General features: G+C 38.6%; 1 protein-coding gene across 1 annotated transcript in view; it reads left to right on the top strand.

Moving 5' to 3' along the window:
- ATP10B (ATPase phospholipid transporting 10B (putative)) overlaps positions 1-20,159 on the top strand; it is a 48,280-nt gene that overhangs the window by 22,860 nt on the left and 5,261 nt on the right. Inside the window, exons 6-17 of the mRNA XM_053956914.1 lie at positions 1,721-1,852; positions 4,250-4,377; positions 5,506-5,758; positions 6,678-6,913; positions 10,843-11,022; positions 11,583-12,168; positions 12,679-12,785; positions 13,455-13,581; positions 15,085-15,269; positions 17,354-17,666; positions 18,817-18,893; positions 19,435-19,560. Coding sequence (XP_053812889.1) covers positions 1,721-1,852; positions 4,250-4,377; positions 5,506-5,758; positions 6,678-6,913; positions 10,843-11,022; positions 11,583-12,168; positions 12,679-12,785; positions 13,455-13,581; positions 15,085-15,269; positions 17,354-17,666; positions 18,817-18,893; positions 19,435-19,560 — 2,450 coding nt within the window. The remainder of the gene's footprint in view (positions 1-1,720; positions 1,853-4,249; positions 4,378-5,505; positions 5,759-6,677; positions 6,914-10,842; positions 11,023-11,582; positions 12,169-12,678; positions 12,786-13,454; positions 13,582-15,084; positions 15,270-17,353; positions 17,667-18,816; positions 18,894-19,434; positions 19,561-20,159) is intronic.

Genomic DNA, 20,159 nt, shown 5'->3' on the forward strand with positions numbered 1-20,159 from the left:
AAGAATTATATGCTTTTCATATACTAAAGTACCAGAAAGTTTTAGATGAGCCCATCAGCATCTAGAAATAGAGAGACAAGGTACCATTAGGGTGGTAGTGCTTCACAGCATAGGAAAGTGTGAGGATTAGAGAAGAACAAAACAGTTTATTTCTCATATTTCTAATTTTCTGTTCGTTACATGATGATAACTGTTACAGAAGTGTCCTTTTCCTGATGATCACATGAAGTGGAAAGGAATAGGAGAACTGATATTTGGAAAGAAGCTCATCATGATTTCTTCCTGAAATAAATTCATCAACACTTCCTTGAGGGTTTCCTGGGAGGGATTAGAGGGCTTTGGCTTGTTTTGATTTCAATACAAAGCATTCCATTATGCCTGACATAAAGGAAAAGTGAGGAATAAGATTCACACAGCTGCTGGAGGAACAGAAATGCAAGCAGCTGTGCCCTCCTCTTCAGCGTAGCTCGGCGGTTAAGGGATTTTTCTCACCAAAGGCAAGGCTTGGGGTTTGTTCCGAGTTCTGCCTGTATGGGAGTGAGCACACATCTCCTGCTTCACAGCCTGTACACTCAATACCTGCCTAAGTGGAACAAGGGGCTTTGTGCTTATGTGTGAGTTGGAAGGGCAGGAGCACTGGTAGTATAAACTGGTCCCGCTGACACAGCTCCAGGTTGTGTACTTAATTACATATTCATTGGAATAGTAAGCCAGGAGCCCCAGCTCTTGAGTGAATGTCCTGAACATAAGGCTGGAGACTAATTTTCTCTCTAGCGCTCTTCTTAATTAATAACCGCTGATGTAAACCTGGAATGAATACAGCAGGTGTGATTGAATTGCACCTAACTTCCAGTTTTTGGGTTAAATCATTTCCCTAGAGAAAGTTAAAAGACAGCTTGGAAAACAGTCCTTGTCACACACATAATGCACGTACAAATGAAAACTAAATACGAGTCTGCAGGGTCCGTATTTTCAAGGAAAAGGACTGCAGAAATAAACATAAAAGATACCAACAATATAACAACAGATGGTGTCCAGATATCCCAGTTGTGAAGCCACAGTTTAGATAACATTGATAGAATTGAAAAAGTAATTTCTGCTTCTTGACTTCTTGCAGCACTCCTTTTTTTTCATTATTATTATTATAGCAGCTCAATTCTATCTTACTAAGTTTAAATATTGGGGTTTTTTTTTATTTCTCATATGACTGTTTTGTCAGCATTTTACAACCAAATAGCGAGAAGCTAAATATTATTCTTTTTCACTGACTTGTTGAATTTTATTTAATATACAAAATGTATCTAGTGGCTTTTGAATTGCTGCTGAAAAATATTCAAATGTAGGTTTCAGGAATCTGTATAGCACCTAAACAATTTGTTCATAAAATGCAAAAATATAATACTATTGTTCATTTTCTTTTTCTTCTCATGGATATTTGGATTTTGATAATTTATATAAACCCTATGATCCTACTAAATTTGCTGTCATTGGGACAGAAAAATGGATATGACAGCTGAAACCTGTGATATAATGGAGGTTTTTGGTAAACTTCAAGACTTAGACTCTGATGTAGTCAGTCAAATAGGAAGGTGGACAAGAAAAATTCTGAATGTCAACATTAGTCAGCCTGCTCTCGTTTGGGGAGAGAATACTTTTTTTAAAACCAAACAGAAATACAAAATATTACATGAAGATGATAATATTCATTTGTGTTTTGAAGGTCATGAAACAAAGGCCATGCTGAACAACAGCGGTCCTCGTTACAAGCGCAGCAGGATAGAGCAGCGGATGAACAGGGATATTTTCTTATGTGTGGGACTCCTGTTTGTGATGTGCCTTGTTGGAGCTGTAGGTATGAAGCACTGACAAAAATCTATTTCCTAAATGGTGATTAAAGTTGATGTTATAGACATGAGTGAGATCTACAGCTGAATGCTCTTGGGGTCTTTAGGCTCCTTGGTCTTTCCAATAGGTGAGTTAAAATGGCAAATCTGAGCAATTCAGATGAAGAAAACATGGCTATAAATGTTTCAGATGAGATTCATCCCCCCCATGGTATCATACATGTAAAGCAAGAGAAAGCCATCCTGTGACTGCATTGTAGGAATCGATATTTGTCAGCTGAGATCTTCCTTCCTTCCTGAGTGCTTCCTGAGGGGGTGGTTTTTTCCTTGTGCACAAAAGCAAAAGTAAAATGATTTTGCTTTACTTTCATTTTACTAGTGTCTTCCTCTAATATGTTTGGGAGTGGTATTAAACAGAGACAATTTAGAACCCATGAGCTGCTCATAACTATTCATTCAGTTTACATCCTCCACAGTTTCCTTCCTTTTCAAAAGCCCCTTTACAACAGGCTGTGAAATGGAATAATATGTTGGAATAGCCTGCATTTTTCTAGGGTCCTTGCAGGTGAGCACATGTGAATTTAGTAACTAGTGTTTGTTAACTGACTGGAGTTTACTGGATTGGTAATCTCAAAAAGATCATTTTCACTGCATGCAAGCACCTGCTTGCCTTCCAGCTCTGACTGGAATCTGTCCCAGGCAGGCCAGAATTAACAGGATCTCATAATTTGGAGCAAAGGACCAAATTTTAAGTATACTGACTTTTGAATGGGGCAATGCCTTAAGGAGATAACAGGGGCTCCCATGAGCCCCTTTTTCATTTAATGGATTTTGTTTCAGTGACAACTTGTTTAGTGCTACTGCTCTGATTAAGTGACAGTCAAATCAAGTTTTCCTGTGCCTGCCCTGGAGGTATGTGATGTGGCACACCAGTCAGTCATCAGGTGTAATGCCATGGGAAGTAAGGACCATCCAAAACAGGAGAACAACTGAACTGACTTGATTACTTCTTTAGTATTACTGCTTCATGTTACAGTGGGACTTTTGGCACCAAAATGGGATTTTAGTTTCACAACTGAGCTCTGTGTGAGGAAGAGGTTTTATTTTCCTTGTTCTCTGGCTGCTGTCATGTGGATTTAGAGACTTGCCTTGTCTGGTGTGTAGGGGCTTTTGAGTAATAAAGTCCTTCAATTTAACGTTAAAAGAAATCTCAGATAAAAAAAAACAGCATTTACAAATAATTTATCTGCTCAGGTTAAAAAAAATATTCACAGTCTAAATGAAACACATAAAAGAATAAAAAGTCCATTACCTTTCAGCCATCTAAAATGTCCAGAGGCTCTATAATGAGTTCTTGCTTTGCAGCCTTGTCTGAATGTAGGTTTCTAGGAAAAAGTATCACTTGTGGATCAGTTATAAGGATTGTTCTTGCACACAGTGATAAATTGGGGTAAGAAGTGCCTTGAAGAACAGAGTTGTCCTTGTTCAGATGTGACTGTGGGCTGAAGCAGCCAAAGAGCATTGCTGAAATAATTTAAATGTTATCGGCAGCATTTTAGTAGGCAGATGCTGCAAAACAACTGCTCCGTTAACTGGTGCTAATGGAAGTTTTATTTGAGCTGGACTGATAGAGGTTTTTGGCATCTGGACAAATGATGAAATGAGGGAAACCAAGCTGTTTGCCTTAGCTCACTGGGAAGCTTCTGGTGCTGCAAATTTAGTAACCTCCTTGACAAAAGTTTATTTCAAAAAGGACAGTATGGAAAGTGGTAAAACCATTGTGATGGGATGTTGTTAAGTCCTGGAACAGAGGCTTTATTTTAGCAGTGCAATGATATCTACTGGTATTTAAAACACGGAGGAAGAAGCAGTTGGAGATATGATTTAATTGAAGGAACGTAAAGATGAGTTGCCTAGACTGAATTTAGGGGATTTGTCAACTCTTAGCAAAGACAGATTGAAATCAAGAATGGTCAGAGAGAAGAAGAAATATTTTAGTTTGTCTATATACAAAGGTTCTGAGGTTTATTTCTGTGAGAGGAGAGTCTTCAGCACTGAGGATTTTTAGGGATAGGTGATAGAGATGGAGTCTTCCAGTGGGGAAACACAGAATGAGGAAAGATCTGTGCAGAGCTAAGAGCCATGGGAAACACCTGATGAAGCAGAGGTGAAAGAAAATATCCCTGAATACTTATTTCTCACTAGCACATCAATTATGTGCATGTGCTACAGAGCTCTGCAAGTGCTTTGAATTCTCCAAAAGATTTGCAGCATTGCTGGGGCAGCACTGTTTTGGAAATTTCTCTCTGTTTTGTTAGCAAAGCAGTCCATATCTGCGCATTTCAGAAGCTTTGTCACTCACTCCACTGCCCAGACTATTTCAGTCTTGTATCTCACTCCTACAGGGCATAGCATTTGGACAGGAAACTTTTGGGAGCATCCACCTTATGATGTCCCAGATTGGAATGGCAATTTTGTGGCTCCCGTTCTTGCCGGTTTCTACACGTTCCTGACAATGATAATCCTGTTGCAGGTAAAAGACAAAAACCTCTCTGTTACCTTAAAGGAAGGAGCTACTCAAAATTGAGTATCTTCACTAATGAACAATTAATATCAATTAATAGCTGTGCAGTGCCTTCTTAATCCTATTTTAAAATATTGGTAGGAGTATTTCAAATCAGCCAAGTGTGAAATAATGTTTCTTTTTTCCTTTTTTTTTTTTTTTTTTTGCTTTCTAACTGCATTTTTTTTTGCTATTGAAACCCCACAAGGATATAGACAGGAAACACATATATAATATCTTTATCTCAGAATATCTAGCAGATGCAATAAAGAAGATATTTACATCCAAATGCCAGCTTTTTTTTCTGCCTATATCCAGAATTCTAAAATAAGAAGGCCACTTAACATCTCAGAAAAACAGTGAAACAAAAATTGCCAATCTGCCAGTGGGGAATAATAACTAGGTATGGTTCATGTGGTCTAGGAAAGAAGCTAAATTAGGAGTAGGATACTTGTAGAGCTGAGTGCGGTTAAGTCTAATTGGGAAAGAATATTTTATTGGGTGAGGAGAAAAATTACATTTACTTTTCAGATTTCTTGATGTCACTGCTGAGATTTAAGTGGACAGAATTTCTTTAGTATTAACAAAATCTGAATATAACTTTCAGAGCTGCTCAGAGATTCCTTGGAGGATTATTCTTCATTACTGAAACAGAATATTTGTGCATCATAAGAATTCATTATTATTTCAGGGCAAGGAACTTGTGAGTGATAAGTGTTGTGTGCAAAGTAATGGTTTGTAAAACTTTTCTGCACTAAGAGTCTGTGCTAGTCCATCCTTTCAGAGTTTCAGAAGGGTAAGAGCAAGCTTGATCCTATGTCCAGAAAATGTGCTTTGTAAGGGCATCCTCTGAAAGACCCACCTTTGAATTTAGTACTTTAGGAGTTTAGGCTTAAATTTGCAACTTATCCCTGTTTCTCCATTGCTATTGTGTACAGGATTTCTTTTCACCCCTGAGTTATTATTCATCAGCCCTAAAATATGTCTCTAGGAGGAACTGTTATTTGGAAATCATTATTATACCTGTGCCAGAATATTGTTGATAGAAAGCAGTGAAATTTATCTCACCCCTCACTGAGGATTTAAACTCTCTTTCAGATTTTAATCCCCATATCTCTTTATGTGTCAATTGAGTTGGTCAAACTGGGCCAAGTCTTCTTAATTCACAATGACATTGACCTGTATGATGAAGAAGCAGATTTGCCCATCCAGTGCCGTGCTCTCACTATTACTGAAGACCTTGGTCAAATCCAGTATATCTTCTCAGACAAAACTGGGACACTAACAGAAAACAAAATGGTATTCCGACGCTGTACCGTTGATGGAATTGAGTTTTCCCATCAGGAAAATGGTGAGAGACTTGCTTTATACTTGCTTTTTTAGTCCAAGCAATTAAATGTCATTAATTTAAATATTAATACCTAAACATACTGAGCCTTCTGATTGAATGTAGAGTTTTGTGGAATAATCACTTTTTTGTGAGGGACTGCTCTTACAGATATTCACAAAAATGAAGGTGTTTTGAATGATTCAGAAGTCAGATGCGAAAGGTTTTCCAGATCCCTCTGCAGGCACCTCCAGGATCTGCCCTGCATTCAAAGAGATCACTTCCCCTTTTATTTCTAAATGAACACTGGACAACCTTTTATAAGCTCACAAACTGATACTAGTTAATATTTAAACTCAGTGGGTCCAAAAGTAATTATTTCTGTGACTATGTAAATGTACACTTCTGTGTGATATGAAAAACACAGGTACTCTTTTCCTGGAGTGGATCCTGGCTGCAGTCCGGATCTGAAGGATCCTGGCACTCGGTGCTCTGAATTCATGGTGTTGACTCAGGCCCCTTCTTCGTCATTACTTTCATGCTCTGTGTGGTGGAAAGGATCCTGTTAAGCTGGCAAGCAGCTGCCAAAAAGATGTTTGTGTTCTGTGACTGAAAACATTAGCAGATTTGTGAATTACCATATTTCACTCTCCTGTTCCAACTGCAAAAAGCAGCTGAAGAGACAAAACATTAAGAGAAGCCCATAAAAGTGACTGATCACTTTGAAAACACATTTTTATTTTCTTGCAATAATAATAGTGGCAATTGCCAGAAAGTGCTGTACAGTGGGCAATGAAATTTTTCTGGTGATGGCTTTTGAAATGTTTTGGCTTTGGTTTAGCTTGTTTCAGGTTTTTTAACTGATCAAGGAATTCCTCCCAAACAAAAAAAAAAAAAAAAGAAGAACCAGAATCAGAGGCAAAGTTTCATTTTTCTTTTACAGACAGGCGACTGAAAACACAGAAAGAATTAGATTTAGACAATGAGGATTTTGCAAAGCTTCAGCACTTCACTCTTCCTCCCATGAATCTTGAGAGACCAGCCACCTACAAGCACAGCACCATGAGGCCCTTGAGGAGGTGCCAGAGCGACCGGGCGCGTTCTCAGGGGCACACCAGGAGCAGGTCAGTCGGTCGACGCGACAGCAGCCAGTCCCAGGTGGCGTTCAGCAGCCCCATTGTGAGTACCAGCAGCCTGAGCCAACACCTTCCAAGTTACCCCTTCTGTTGCTTTTGTGATGCAAAGCTGTGGGAATCAGAAAGATAGAAATCTTTACAGACTCAAGAGGATTTGATTCGCAGACTTAGAAGTCTAGATTGATGTGAAGGGAAGGTACACAGACTCTGAACAGAAAAATCACAAACTGATGTTTCTATAGAATATGCCCTGAGTAAGAAACTGTATTAGATAAGATGATGAAGGGTTTTATAGTGTAGTAATGTGATTGTAATAGAATAAGCTAAGAGTTTAGATGTTGTAATAGAGACATATGTGTGTACATGTAATAAGACCTTCTTGGACAAAAGTATCCACATTGCAGTAGAAAGAAGTAAAGGTGACAGGTCAGAAAAACAAAGCATACTCTGTGGCAATTGTCCCTTGGATTAGAAAGTTATATACTGTCTTGCAACAAAGAACTTGTGACCATCTTAGACTATGGCCAACTGCTTGCTGTCTTATAAATCTCATGGCCTTTGAGACTGATGTTATCTAAGCAATAAATCATTCTTAGGCTGATCATGGTCCCATCCCTTCGATTAATGCAACAACAGCCACAGAAAGCCAACAGGTAGAGAAATCCAAGCCTTGCTGGAGCTAAGAGAAGGAAGGGGGAGACAAAGAATCAGAATCCTTGACTGGAGCATGCAGGCTGCAGTCAGAGGGGAACAGGATCTGTTGCAATTTAGGTCTGAAGCTTCCCAAATTCACACACAGCCTAATTAAAGTCAGGCTGTTCTGCTCTTCTTGAAAGTCTTTTAGCTGTTCTGCTCCTCTTGAAAGTTTCAGATAAGGCTTTTGTGAACAATAAAAGGTCATACACTTTCAAAATTAGAATTCCAATTAAAATTAAAGGCCTGGAAAACCCATCCAAATTTTTTTATTAAAAAACAATAGTCTAATAAATGTAGAATTCTCAGAACTTTATTTGCTGAGGTTGCTATAAGATCCTACTTATTCAATTCTGCTGTCATGTAGTAAGTACCACTCAGAACTCCTACTGTTCTTGGAATATGGGAATTCTGTAAGTTGTTATCCTGGTATTTTCCAGCCCAAACCTCATGAGTTGCTGAGAACATCTCCATGGATTCTTGAGAACCCACGAGCCATGACTTCTGAGAACTTCTTTTAGGTCATGACTATTGAAGGATGATAAAGAAATTTCTTGCCAGTATATTTTCCAATTACATTTTTTTACTGCCAGGCATTTTCTTTTTCTTCTAGAAATAAACATTTTTTTTAATTCACTGTACAGCAATGTCTGAGGAACTACTATCAAATGCCTCTTTTGTAGAAGAACATTAAGCTGCTGTTTTGGAAATAACCAGCCTTAGCTCTCATAGGTGTCACTCTATCTGGACAAATTGTTTTAATGCCCTATGACAATTGTGAAGATGTTGTAAAAATAGAGACATTTAGATATTGCACAGAGCCTGCCCTGTATGACCTTTAAATGAGACATAGCACTATCCTTTGCCACCTGAGCCAATTCCCTATTAATAAAATAGGAATAATAAATTTTTGGTGTCTCTATAGTTCCAGCCCTTTGGAACTTGCATCACCTCATCTGATGCATTTTTACTCTGCTACAAATCTGCAGCATCCTGAGTACTCCTGGTATACAGAGTGTGTTTGTAGACCTGTGTGTATGCCAGCAGACAGAAGTTTGTAAGAAAAAGCCATCTTTCAACAATGGAACATGATAGAAAATTAGCATTTACTCTCTCTACCTTTAGGAGTTCTTATTAATTAAGAGAGTGACAGTACATTTCCTTCTAGATTTAATAGTTCAAATAAGTAGTGCCTTGGTATTAGAAACATTTAACAAAGATTTTCATTGTCCCATGGTCATCAGGTTTTCATGCCGTCAAGGAGAAGAAATGCTATCAAGTTAATGAAGAAATCTTAAACCTTAAAACTGAATGGCACTAGCCATTTTATATCAGCATTTTCACTGACAAAATTGTTAACACTGAAAAGGTGGCAAATTTAAATGATCATCATTAGTGCTGTTTTATTCAGTTTTCTTCTTTGCTTGATTAGGGTTTTTTAATATATGTTCAGGCTGAAAATTCAGGTCAGCACTGTTTTCATTTAATGTGAAAAGAAGATGAGAAAAATTGTTCTGATAAATATTGATATTTTTTTTATATTGTTTTGTTTTTAAAACCTGTCTCTGAGGCCACAATTAGCCTGTCAATTTTTGATTTTTCCAGAGGAAATTTTTTAGTTCAGACAGCTGCTGAAGTGAAATGCCCAGTAGCTCATTGTCCTTTTTGACAAGAACTTGCAGCAAACATTGAGGATATAGATTAAAAACAAATTGAGTGGGATGATGACAAATAGGAGAGATGAGATACACATGTAATAATTTGGTGTTTGTGATGTTCATTCTAATTGTGGCAATGCATGAAGAAATTGGATGAAAAATTGTGCAAGGTGTTGGTGAGATTCTAATCTTTCATGTTTCAAATTTCGTAGAATTCCCAACATAAGTGTTTGACATAACTGTTTGGACAGTTGCATCTGCACATATGTGTTCTTCTTTGGAATTGTCCTGTTAAGCTATTTGGGATTGTTCTGTGTACAAAGCATGGTATTGGCACAGTCCCATCACCCACAAACTGCTGCAGTGCAATATTGTGAAATGGTTTCTTAAAATCAGCATCTTTAATTTTTCAGCCTCTGAGTCTTTTTAGGAGACCTGAGAAGATAACTAAAAAATCAAGCTTATCATTAGTATCTTTTTGTTTGTTAGAGAAAGGACTGCATCAATACTGCAAACACGTCCCTGTATGTGAAGTAAAAACATATTAAAATACTGAGCCACAAGAACCAGAGCTCTCTGCAGCAGGGAAGTGCAAAGCCTTGTTCCAGCTCTGGATTTCAGTTGAGCTGCAAAATGAGCAGTAAATTCATTTGCAACTATTAAGATTATTTAAGAACTGCTTGTCACTTTAGCAAGCAGGAGATGGAGTGTAACATTTGGTTCAGCACAGCCAGAAAGGTGCTTGGGTGACTTCTGTTCCATGTTTACAGAACTTGGGAAAACTGTGCCAGATGGAATGGGGTGAGGGTAATAGCTGAGGTGAGCTAGAAAGCAGCTAAATAACTTTGGCAGTTCCTTAAAGAAGGCATGCAAAACTGTTGGTTCATGGGAAGACATCTTTTAAATTTGGAATTCCTTCTTAAACATGGGCCTGAATTTAATCGAAACCAGATTCTGCTAACATGAAATTTCTATTAAAAGTAATACTCCCATAGCTCTACATCAAATTAAATTGTAGGGAACTGACATTGTTAAGTTGTTTGGCTTGAAAATTTATGTTTGATTAGACAGAGGGTGGTAGTAAAATTACAGAAACATTTCCAGGACAAGTAAATATGTAGGTATGTATTTACTTGTTCATTTATTTATTGCAAAAACTGAAGAAGAAAAGTTTGAGAGCACTTCTCTTTCTGGGTCAAAAATGAAACTGCTCTAGAAACAAAAAGTGATACTGTTGTAACTAAACCATAAGCACAAAATGTTCTCCGTTGAAATAACTATCAGCTTCCTCATTGAACTGGGAGAACCCAAGTGTACATTCTTCTGGAATGCCCTTTAATTCAGGAGTCATCAGTTTCTAAGTTAAAGGATATAGTATAGATTTTTCTGATTTTTAGTAGATCTCAAAAGAAATAAAATTCTGAGAACATCTTCCTTTTGAAGATGCATTTCCTTCTAATTATCTAGTTATGCAGCTTTTTGAAAGACATCTTTTTCCATAGGTGTTAAGTACAAAAGGCATTTTCTACATCTAAATTCAAGAAGTCTATGAAATTGCCAGTTATTCCTTGAGGACAAGGGTAAATGAAAAATAATCCTCACCAAGTAATTTCTCTTCCAGGAAAAGGATGTGACTCCTGATAGCAGGCTGCTGAGGCAAGTGAGAGAAGCTGCCCTCCAGACTGAAAGTTTTTCTCCTTTTATACATATGAAGACTTCCACATCCTTTACTGACTTTTTTCTTGCTCTTGCCATTTGCAATACAGTTCTGGTCTCCACAGCTACTGCGCCAAGACAAAGGGTAATCTAACTTTAAATACATGAGGAAAATGGATCATGCTTCCATTTAACAACATAGAGTAGTGTCCAGTGAAAACTGAAGTGGTGAAAAATGGTTTGTTTGAGAGTTATCCTCTGGTTACTTTACATTTTCTGTAATATCTACTGCTTCCATGCCTGTGTATTTCTTCCTAGCTTGTCTTCTTATGTTTGATGAATAGCTAAGGCTACCACAGGATCAGCATGTTTTCTTTTAGATTTTGTGTTATATATGCTGTAAGATGCTTGTTGAACACACTGGGTTTTCTCTGATCTGCCAGGCAATTGACAGAACTACAAGGGCTTCATTACATCTTTGCTTCAGAGGCAGAGATGCAAATCACCATTAAATTTGGATGCCAACTCACATATGATTTCTCTATCAAATCCTTCCACCACAGTTAAATGGCAGAAGAGGGGAAAAGGGGAAGTTGCAGTTATTACTATTGTCATTTAGATGCATAAAAGTAGAGAGAGGTTTTGAGAAGAGTCTTGAAGTTCACATTTATTTATTTTTAACCTTCACTTTTCTAATATTTCTAGGTCACAATCCCACCACCAATGAAACCTTCAGGAATCACCCTGGAGAAGATTCATCAGATATTTCAAAGACTAAAATTAGCAAGCCTTAGTCAATCTTTTTCATCATCTCAGTCTAGCTCACAACTTGGTGCCAGCTTCAGTGCAAAGAACACCGAGGAGCCTCTTGCTGTGCTGGAGAGTTGTGACAATGAAAACGACGGCTCTGCCAGCAGTGGAGGCCAGGAACTCCAGGACAAGGGCAGCACAGAGATTGGCACCGCTTCCTTGGATGAGGTTTTTAGGTCTGCAACCAACACTTCTCTGCCAACAGACTTTTGTTACGAGGCTGAGAGCCCAGATGAGGCAGCTCTGGTCTATGCTGCCCAGGCCTACGGCTTCATCCTTGTGTCCCGGACGCCCGAACAGGTCACTGTGCAGCTGCCACAGGGCACGCTCCTGACCTTTGATATCCTCTACACCCTGGGATTTGACTCAGTCAGGAAAAGGATGTCTGTAGTGGTGAGACACCCTCTAACCAAGGAGATTGTTGTCTACACAAAAGGTGCTGACTCTGTAGTAATGGACCTGCTGGACAACTCCACCAAAGGTAATTAGCCAGGGAGCTTTTTCTGTTGTGTCTCCTAATAATGTATGCTGTAGTCTTTTCTGCATGAAATATTATATCTAGATATTAGGAATATAAAGAAAGAATAAGCTTTGTCTAGTATTATCCTTGCAGGTCAGAACTGAGATATTTATTCAACTTCAGAAGTGCTTAGAATAGGGAATGGGATAATTAAAATTCACTGATAATACTAACCCAAGGGGATTGTGTACTCTGCAATAATACTGTCATAAGGGCCTGACCGTTCTTTTTCAGGTTGTCAGCAACAGTGCTGTAATATTAATAAAATCCACAAGTAAAGTTATCTTAAAGGAAACAGGAGTATTTAGCAAGATTTCAGCTTCTGCACAGACAATACTTTTGAGCTTTTCAAGAACGTAGTATTATAATGGAATCCACTTTTCTCCAATGCCCACTCTTTTTTAATCTTAGGCCATTTGATCGAAAATTATCTGTACTTAAAATATGGGATCTTTTCTTTGTGTTTCACAGGTGACATTAGCTCAGACAAGAGACTGAAAAGAATAAAAGAAAGAACACAGAAGCATCTGGACTACTATGCCCATGATGGACTCCGAACTCTGTGCATAGCTAAGAAGGTGGGAGAGCACCAGGTTCCATACATGTCAATAGAATTGCTAGAAAAATATGGTGGTTATAATTCTCCTTCAGACAACCAGCCAGATATAGCCCATCTCTTTGTCCCTCTATTTGCCTTGTCTGGAGTCTTTTTTTCCTCTTTTTCCTCAATGTGACCAAATGAGGGATTTTTAGTCAGTCTCAAAACATTTATTTCTGTTTCTTCTGTAGTAACTCCAGCTGACCTACTCTACAGTGCTTCCAAGCAAGAAACAGAGTCTGCAGAGCAGCCAACCTTTTTCTCTTTTGCTTGGCATTCAGCTTTCAAAAATCTTGCTCTCAGCCTGAATTAGTGAATTTTAGTGTCATACTTTCATACAGAAGTTGTCAATGTGCAACAAAGAGATCATATTCAAGCTCTGGAGAAATGTAGATCAGCCCTCAGAAACTGTGCTCTCAGCTAAGCAAGAGTTTCTCTACGTCATATTTTTGAGTCTCAGCTGTAGGTCATTTGTTCAAACTACTTGTTCTTGCAGTTTTCTCTTGGAAAAGTCTGTTATTTTAAAGATGGCAAAGTACTTTACCAGTTTGGATAGGAGTTAAGTCTCTGTGATCCAGAATGTTGTTATTTAAATTTCTCTTTTCTCTTATTTAAATTTCAAATAAACAGTTTAAGTTGTGTTATGCAGGTCTTGAATGAAGATGACTTTCAAAAATGGGCCAATTTTCGTCGGGAGGCAGAAGCTGCAATTGAGAACAGAGAGGAGCTGTTAATAGAGACAGCACAGCATCTGGAGACCAAACTCACCCTGCTGGGTAGCTAAAAATAAGAATTGTCATTGCGTGAAGTATCACTTGCTCTCCTGTGATAGTCTTGGCAGTATGGCAGACAACAGCTTATACTCATTTATCTAAAATACTTCCTCTGTGGTTTGGAAATCTCCAGGTTAGGGAGATAAAATCCAATGGCAGTGTCTATACAAGTTGTCATGCATTTTGGGCAGCAGTAACTTTGAAAAAGTGTACTGAAGCTATTGTGTGCCCTGAGCAAAGAACATGCACATCAGCTGTTACTGTGGCTCAGCTGACACAGTAGATAATGAGGCTCCCACAATTCAATCGTGCATCCATATCCTTAGATAAACCTATAAAATACTATAAATTAACTTCAGTTTTGAGCACGAATTCTGAGGGAATTTTGGTAATTGAACTGTATTATAAAATCCAATAACTTAAACATGTAGGTGTTTCACTACTGAGTTCCTGCTGTTGTTGCATTGTTGTGCTTGCTTTGTGCACTTTGTAAAAAGATGTTTAGCATTAAAACTTACATTGATTGACATTTCTGCATCATTCATCACCATCATATCTAAAAACATCATTCTGTTAAATTATGGAGCACTTCAGTTCTTTCTGTTCTATTTTGTTTGCAAACATTTTGTGCTTTATGACTGATTTTTGGAGTTGTCTCAGTCCCATTTTTCTCTGACTGCAATTTGTGCCCATACTTTGTTGAATTTCTTCAATTGCAAGCAATAGCTTGCATTATGGCTTCTCATAATCTCTACAGTGATTAAAAAAGTTAGAGTAATAATGATAAATGCCATAAGCAGACCACATAAGAGGTAATGTAGATCTTGTCAGAGTCTGTTACCTTTGCCAATTACTAAGGCTCTATTTGCTTTCACACTTTAATTTGCAAAAAGTGTTCCCTTAGCCTAAATCAATATCTATCTTTAATGTACAGCATGATGCAGTTACAGCATCTCCAAACTGACCTCTAGTGGAAGGGATAAGGAGTATTGTAACATTCAGATGGTCATTTCCCAATATCATCAGGATGAATGTTGGCATCTGCTTCTAAGTTTGTGCATGCTCAAAAAGAAAACGTACTGTACTGTTTCTTCTGCCTTTGATGGCTGAAGCATCTGACTTGACAACAGGGACAGCATCCATTTAAACAGTCAAAGTTCATCTTTTCTGGTTGCTTTGATGGGACTTAATGCAGTATTTTTAAAATTCATATGCTGTGATTCCTCTGCCAGCATATTGTCATTTTGGATTATTAGGAAGAAATTAAATGCATTGTTCTTGCAATGAGCAAAATGAAGAGACAGAACTTGATTGCTGACACATTCAGACCTTAATCCAAATGCAGATCATGTGCCTGCATGTTTATCTGTTGGACAAAACCTTGGTTCAATTCTCAATAAGTTCAGGAGCATGACTGGAAAGCAAAGAGCTTTTTTTAAACAAGAAAATAGCAACTTGATTTTTAAGAAAAAGAAAATTATTTATCTTCTTTTCCTGTTTTCCCAGGAGCAACAGGGATTGAAGATCGCCTGCAAGATGGAGTACCTGACACTATTGTGTCTCTCCGAGAAGCTGGGATAAAAATTTGGGTGTTGACAGGAGACAAACAGGAGACAGCAGTTAACATTGCATACTCCTGTAAACTTCTGAACCAGAAGGACACTGTCTTCACCATTAACACTGCAAATAAGGTGAGTAAAGAAAGACAAAATTCACAGAATTTGCTATCTTGCCTTTTCTTTGTGTCTTGCAGTTTGGCATTCCGTTGCTTTAGACCTCACTTAACAAAGAACAGTCAAAAAACCCCAAACAGCATTAGGAGCAAGAGGCACAGTAAGTTCAGCTCTTCCAAGGGCTGGCACTAGGCTGTGGAGGGCAGGCAGGGCTTCCCTGTGTGACCAGACAAGTTACCCATCTGGGTTGTCTCAGCTTTTCTCCCCAGAGAACCAGGGTTACCAATGCAAGCTTGCTTTTCTCAATAAAGCTATTGTGAGGATTAAGTAAATACTGTTTTCCTTATGGTAGGCAGTTGCATGGAGCAGTGACATGGCCTACTTTCCAACTGCTTTTGTCTGCAGCTAGTAGCTCTCCAAATGAGAAGAAATCCTGTGCAAATATCTGTCTCTTTCAATGTCATGGAAATAGAGAAACATGCAAAGATGATATGGAATCTGGCACAGAAAACATTCCAAGGTGTAATTTCATTTGAAACACATATCTGCTTTAACAGGAAGCAGAATGAATACATTTAGGATGGAAATTAGATGGTGGCTTGTGCCAGAGCAGAGATGCTACAGGCAGGACCACCCTGGCTCCCAGAAATGCCAGCATGGGCACTTACCCACAGCAGCCTCTGTGCCCTGGATCAGGCTCAGAAGCAATCTGCATACACATGGGGACTTTGGGAATCCCCGTGGTTCAGGGGACACTGGTGTTTCTCCACAATAAGATTTAGTTCCCTCACTTTCAAAATTAAACCAAAGACAGACTTCTGAAAGAGGCTCCCAATAGCAGCAGTGAGGGACACAAGTAATATATACAAAGCATTTAACCTGTTAATTTTGCCAAAGTTAGGTCTTGAAGTGGTGTCAGTGGGAAGGGCCTCTCCTTACCCCTGAGCCCAGCAGATTATTCAAACACTGAAAATTAAATATCTTCCAAGAAGATGCAACAAAATTAGGTAGCTTGGTGGATTTGTTTCAAAAGGCAAGTCAAGGCAAACCAGGAATTTCCACTACTGTTTTTGGTTTGTTCACAGAAAGATGACGTTTCTTCAATATTTTAGGGGTTTTAAGTGTTCATGCTAGGTGCAGGTTTTTATTAGATGTCAGAGGTACATTTGATTCCAGAACCTCCCACTTAAGTGTAATTTAAATCTTGCAAACATCCTACACATGTACCTTATGCTACATAAAGTGAAAATAACACTATAGAACTGAATCATCACTCAATAAAGCTGACAGAAAAGGCAGAAAGAGGAGTGATTAGCTCCTCAGATATTCAGGGCCATGACACAGAAGGAGGACTTTGAGTACTAAGAGGGAGTAAAATAACTTTGATATCATTTTGGATTTTCTCTGATAGTGATGTGCCAGTTTAGGAGATCTGGATGGGAGAGGTGATCTGTTTCTATCTAGTACTAAGTCAATTCCAGTTGTTGGCATCTAAGAGGGGACTTGATCCAACATGATCAAGCAGATTTGCTAAGACAGAAGGGCATTGTGTTTGAGGCACAGTGCTTGAAAATATGAAGTTTTATTTCTAATTGTCACACATGCCTGATATGTGACTTAGAAAAGGCCTAACTCTGAAAGTTACTGGGTAATTTTGACAATGTAGACCTCTTGTTTCTCTTACCACAGTTTATTTTTTTTGTGGAAGTCAATGCCGCAATATCTCACATCATTCATATCAGAACTAGATTTTTCAATACCCTTAAAAGAAAATATTTTCTTTTTCATTTCTGAACTCTCAGCATAAATGCACACATGCCTTCCTGATGTAAAGATTATTATATTTTCTTTTAGAATAAATCCTTACCTCAGTTAACTGGCTGATAAAATGTACAGTGTTTTCACTGAGGGATTGGATGGTGTCATATTGAAATAATCTCCAATCAGATGAATCAGTGCAGTTCTCAGTAAATTTCCCTTAATGTTTATCTGATAGGCTTAAACCCACTGGCATGATTATACAAACATACATTTGGCAAGGTGCTGTGCTGTAAAGGGAGATGGAGATAACTATTTCTAAAGCCACGTCTGTTTTCTCACAGGAAACTTGTGAATCTCTCTTGAATTTAACCCTGGAAGAGGTGAAGAAGAATTATGAGTACAACAAACCGCAGAGGAAACTTTTTGGCATCATCCCAACATCTTTCTCAGTCTCTGACGCCCCCAGCCCCGAGTTTGGGCTGGTGATCGATGGGCGGACGCTGAACATCATCTTCCAGGGAGGGCTGGAGGAGAAGTTCCTGGAGCTGGCGCGGCACTGCCGCTCCGTGCTCTGCTGCCGCTCCACCCCTCTGCAGAAGAGCATGGTGGTCAAGCTCGTCCGGAGGCAGCTGAAAGCCATGACCCTCTCCATAGGTACCTCCACTCTGCATCTCACAGAGACAGGGGAAGCAGGTTCTTTCTTGAAGAGAAATGTGTGCAATATATTGTACAGGGCAGATTTTTGTGCCTCACGTAGACGCAGTGAGGAAACAGCATTGATTCATCTTTCCTGATAAAAACCCATATAAAAGTCCTGCTTCGGCTTTCACTCAGCAAATCTGCCTCCCTTTAAACAAGATGAAGGCACTCCAAATTCAGAATCTCCCAGCAGTGCCTTTCATGCACATCAGTACAAACACACATACATATTACCTCCAAAATGTCCTTGTTTTGGGCCTGGAAATCACTCATGATTAGTCACTATTTTATCTTTTCATAAAGCCCTTTTCCTGTCAGATTTTCCCTGGTGAAAACAGAATTATCTCCAGAGTGGTATTAAGCACTGACTCATTTGCCTTTTACCTCCAAATATTGTGAAATGCTTTGAGTTTTCTTCCACACTTTTGGTAAGTGATGCCACTAAAATCCTTGATAAATTGATGTAGATGACTCCAAACTAAACAAATACACTTCTGTGGACAAAACAAAAAGCAAAGAGTCTATTGTCTTTTTGAAATATTACTTTGCCTCACAGTTCAAACTAAAGCCTTCTGCTTCATTTACTTTACCAGCTAACCTAATTTACAATATCCACACGGCAAGCAATAAGCATGGCTGTTCTTTCCCTGGAAATTTGGTTACATATTTAACATATTGCTGCAAGTTGAAATGAGCAAAATAATTCTTGAAACTGGCTTGTTACGTGTCATCTGCAATCAAATTTGTCATAGATTCAGAGAATTCAGTGAAATAGGGTGTTGCAAAACACATTCCTGAGCATATGGATTTGGCCAAGCAGAAACACAAAATGATGCTGGTGTAAATGGTGTTGGGGTTGCTGTGTCACCACCCAGCTGGTCCCAATGCTGGATTTTGCCCTGGTGGAGCCAGGTCTCCTGGGAAGGAGGGAGACCACGACCAGAGCCTTGATGTCATGCTTGATGCCACGCAGCAGTTCCCCTGATCAAGATGCATGGTAGTACAGAATATTTGAAATAATCAGCATAGCTGAGATTATTTCCTTCTTCTGACAGAGGCACCCTCTCTTGCATTGTTACTGTTCCCTCCTGTTTTCCCACTCTAGGGGATGGTGCAAACGACGTAAGTATGATCCAAGCAGCTGATGTTGGAATTGGAATATCTGGCCAAGAAGGCATGCAGGTATTGTCCCAGTTTCTTTCTCTTTTGTCAGGTAGTCCCTTGAGGCTCAATAAATTTCATAGCAGCCCTAGATTCTCAAGTGTCATCTTAAAAACACACGTTGGCATCATAAATTAATATGCAGTTTGTAATTATGGGTCCAGCCGCAAAATAAAGAGCATTTTGAGCCAAAAAATTATCATGTGAAGACAAATCTGTGTTTGCTCATGAGACTGGAAAATTAGCAGATGTCTGCCCAGTGTTAGGTGAGCATCTGGATTCTGAATCTTCTCAGCTGCTGCATTTCCAAGTTTCCAGGTTTTGTGGATTCTCTTCCACTGTCTTCTGCCCTGAATCCTTTCCCACACATCCCCTTTCCTTATTCTCCTTGAATGGAGAGTTCTGCAGCGATAGAAAGTTCTATGTTCTTGCGGGTTAGTTTGTTGGTTTGTTTCTTCTACAATATTCAACAGTAGGAAATTATTTCAATGTCTGTGTTCAAATTTCATGACATAGCGTGTGAAAAGGATGTATTGTAAATCTCCTATTCCTTTTCCCAAAGGCTGTGATGGCCAGTGACTTTGCAATATCCCGATTTAAGCATCTCAAAAAGCTCCTTCTTGTCCATGGACATTGGTGCTATGCTCGTCTGGCAAAGATGGTGATTTACTTTTTCTACAAAAATGTGGTAAGATGATTAAAATTATGAAGTTTTCATCCTAGCAAAGATTAATTCCAGGTCTGAGGGTTTTCTTGGTTGTTTGTTTTTGGAGGTTATACTCTTACTTTTTATGAAGCTACAGTTCGTGTTTCTTCACTTTGCAAGTTTATAGTATACCCTTTCCTTCTTAGCAAGGTGCTGCATAGAGCATTGAGAAAAATACAGGCTCTAAATATATTTTGAAATAGCATTATTCCAAAGGGAAAAAGGACTCAAGGCTTAGTAACTTTATATGGTAGCACAAGAAACTTTATTAATAATACCCATGAGCCTCAAAATAAAATTTGCATAAGGGAGATCAGATTATTAGCACTCTAATGTAGATGAGTGTGTACTAAGAATTGCCTGCCTGTGAAACCTCTGAATTTTTCTAGGAACCACTTGCAAGTAATGATGCATTCACAACTGTAATTTTTATTAAAAATTTAATGTATATGCAAATGATCTATGCATTGAAGTATGATATAAAGTGGAAAAATGAAGTAATTCAGTTTCTACAAGACTGGGAAAACAAGTCCATTTGACATTAAATACGTTCTGATCATGAAAGGCTTTTCACCTAGAAT

The sequence above is a fragment of the Vidua chalybeata genome, chromosome 15 (genome assembly GCF_026979565.1).
Source record: "Vidua chalybeata isolate OUT-0048 chromosome 15, bVidCha1 merged haplotype, whole genome shotgun sequence".
Classification (NCBI taxonomy): domain Eukaryota; kingdom Metazoa; phylum Chordata; class Aves; order Passeriformes; family Viduidae; genus Vidua; species Vidua chalybeata.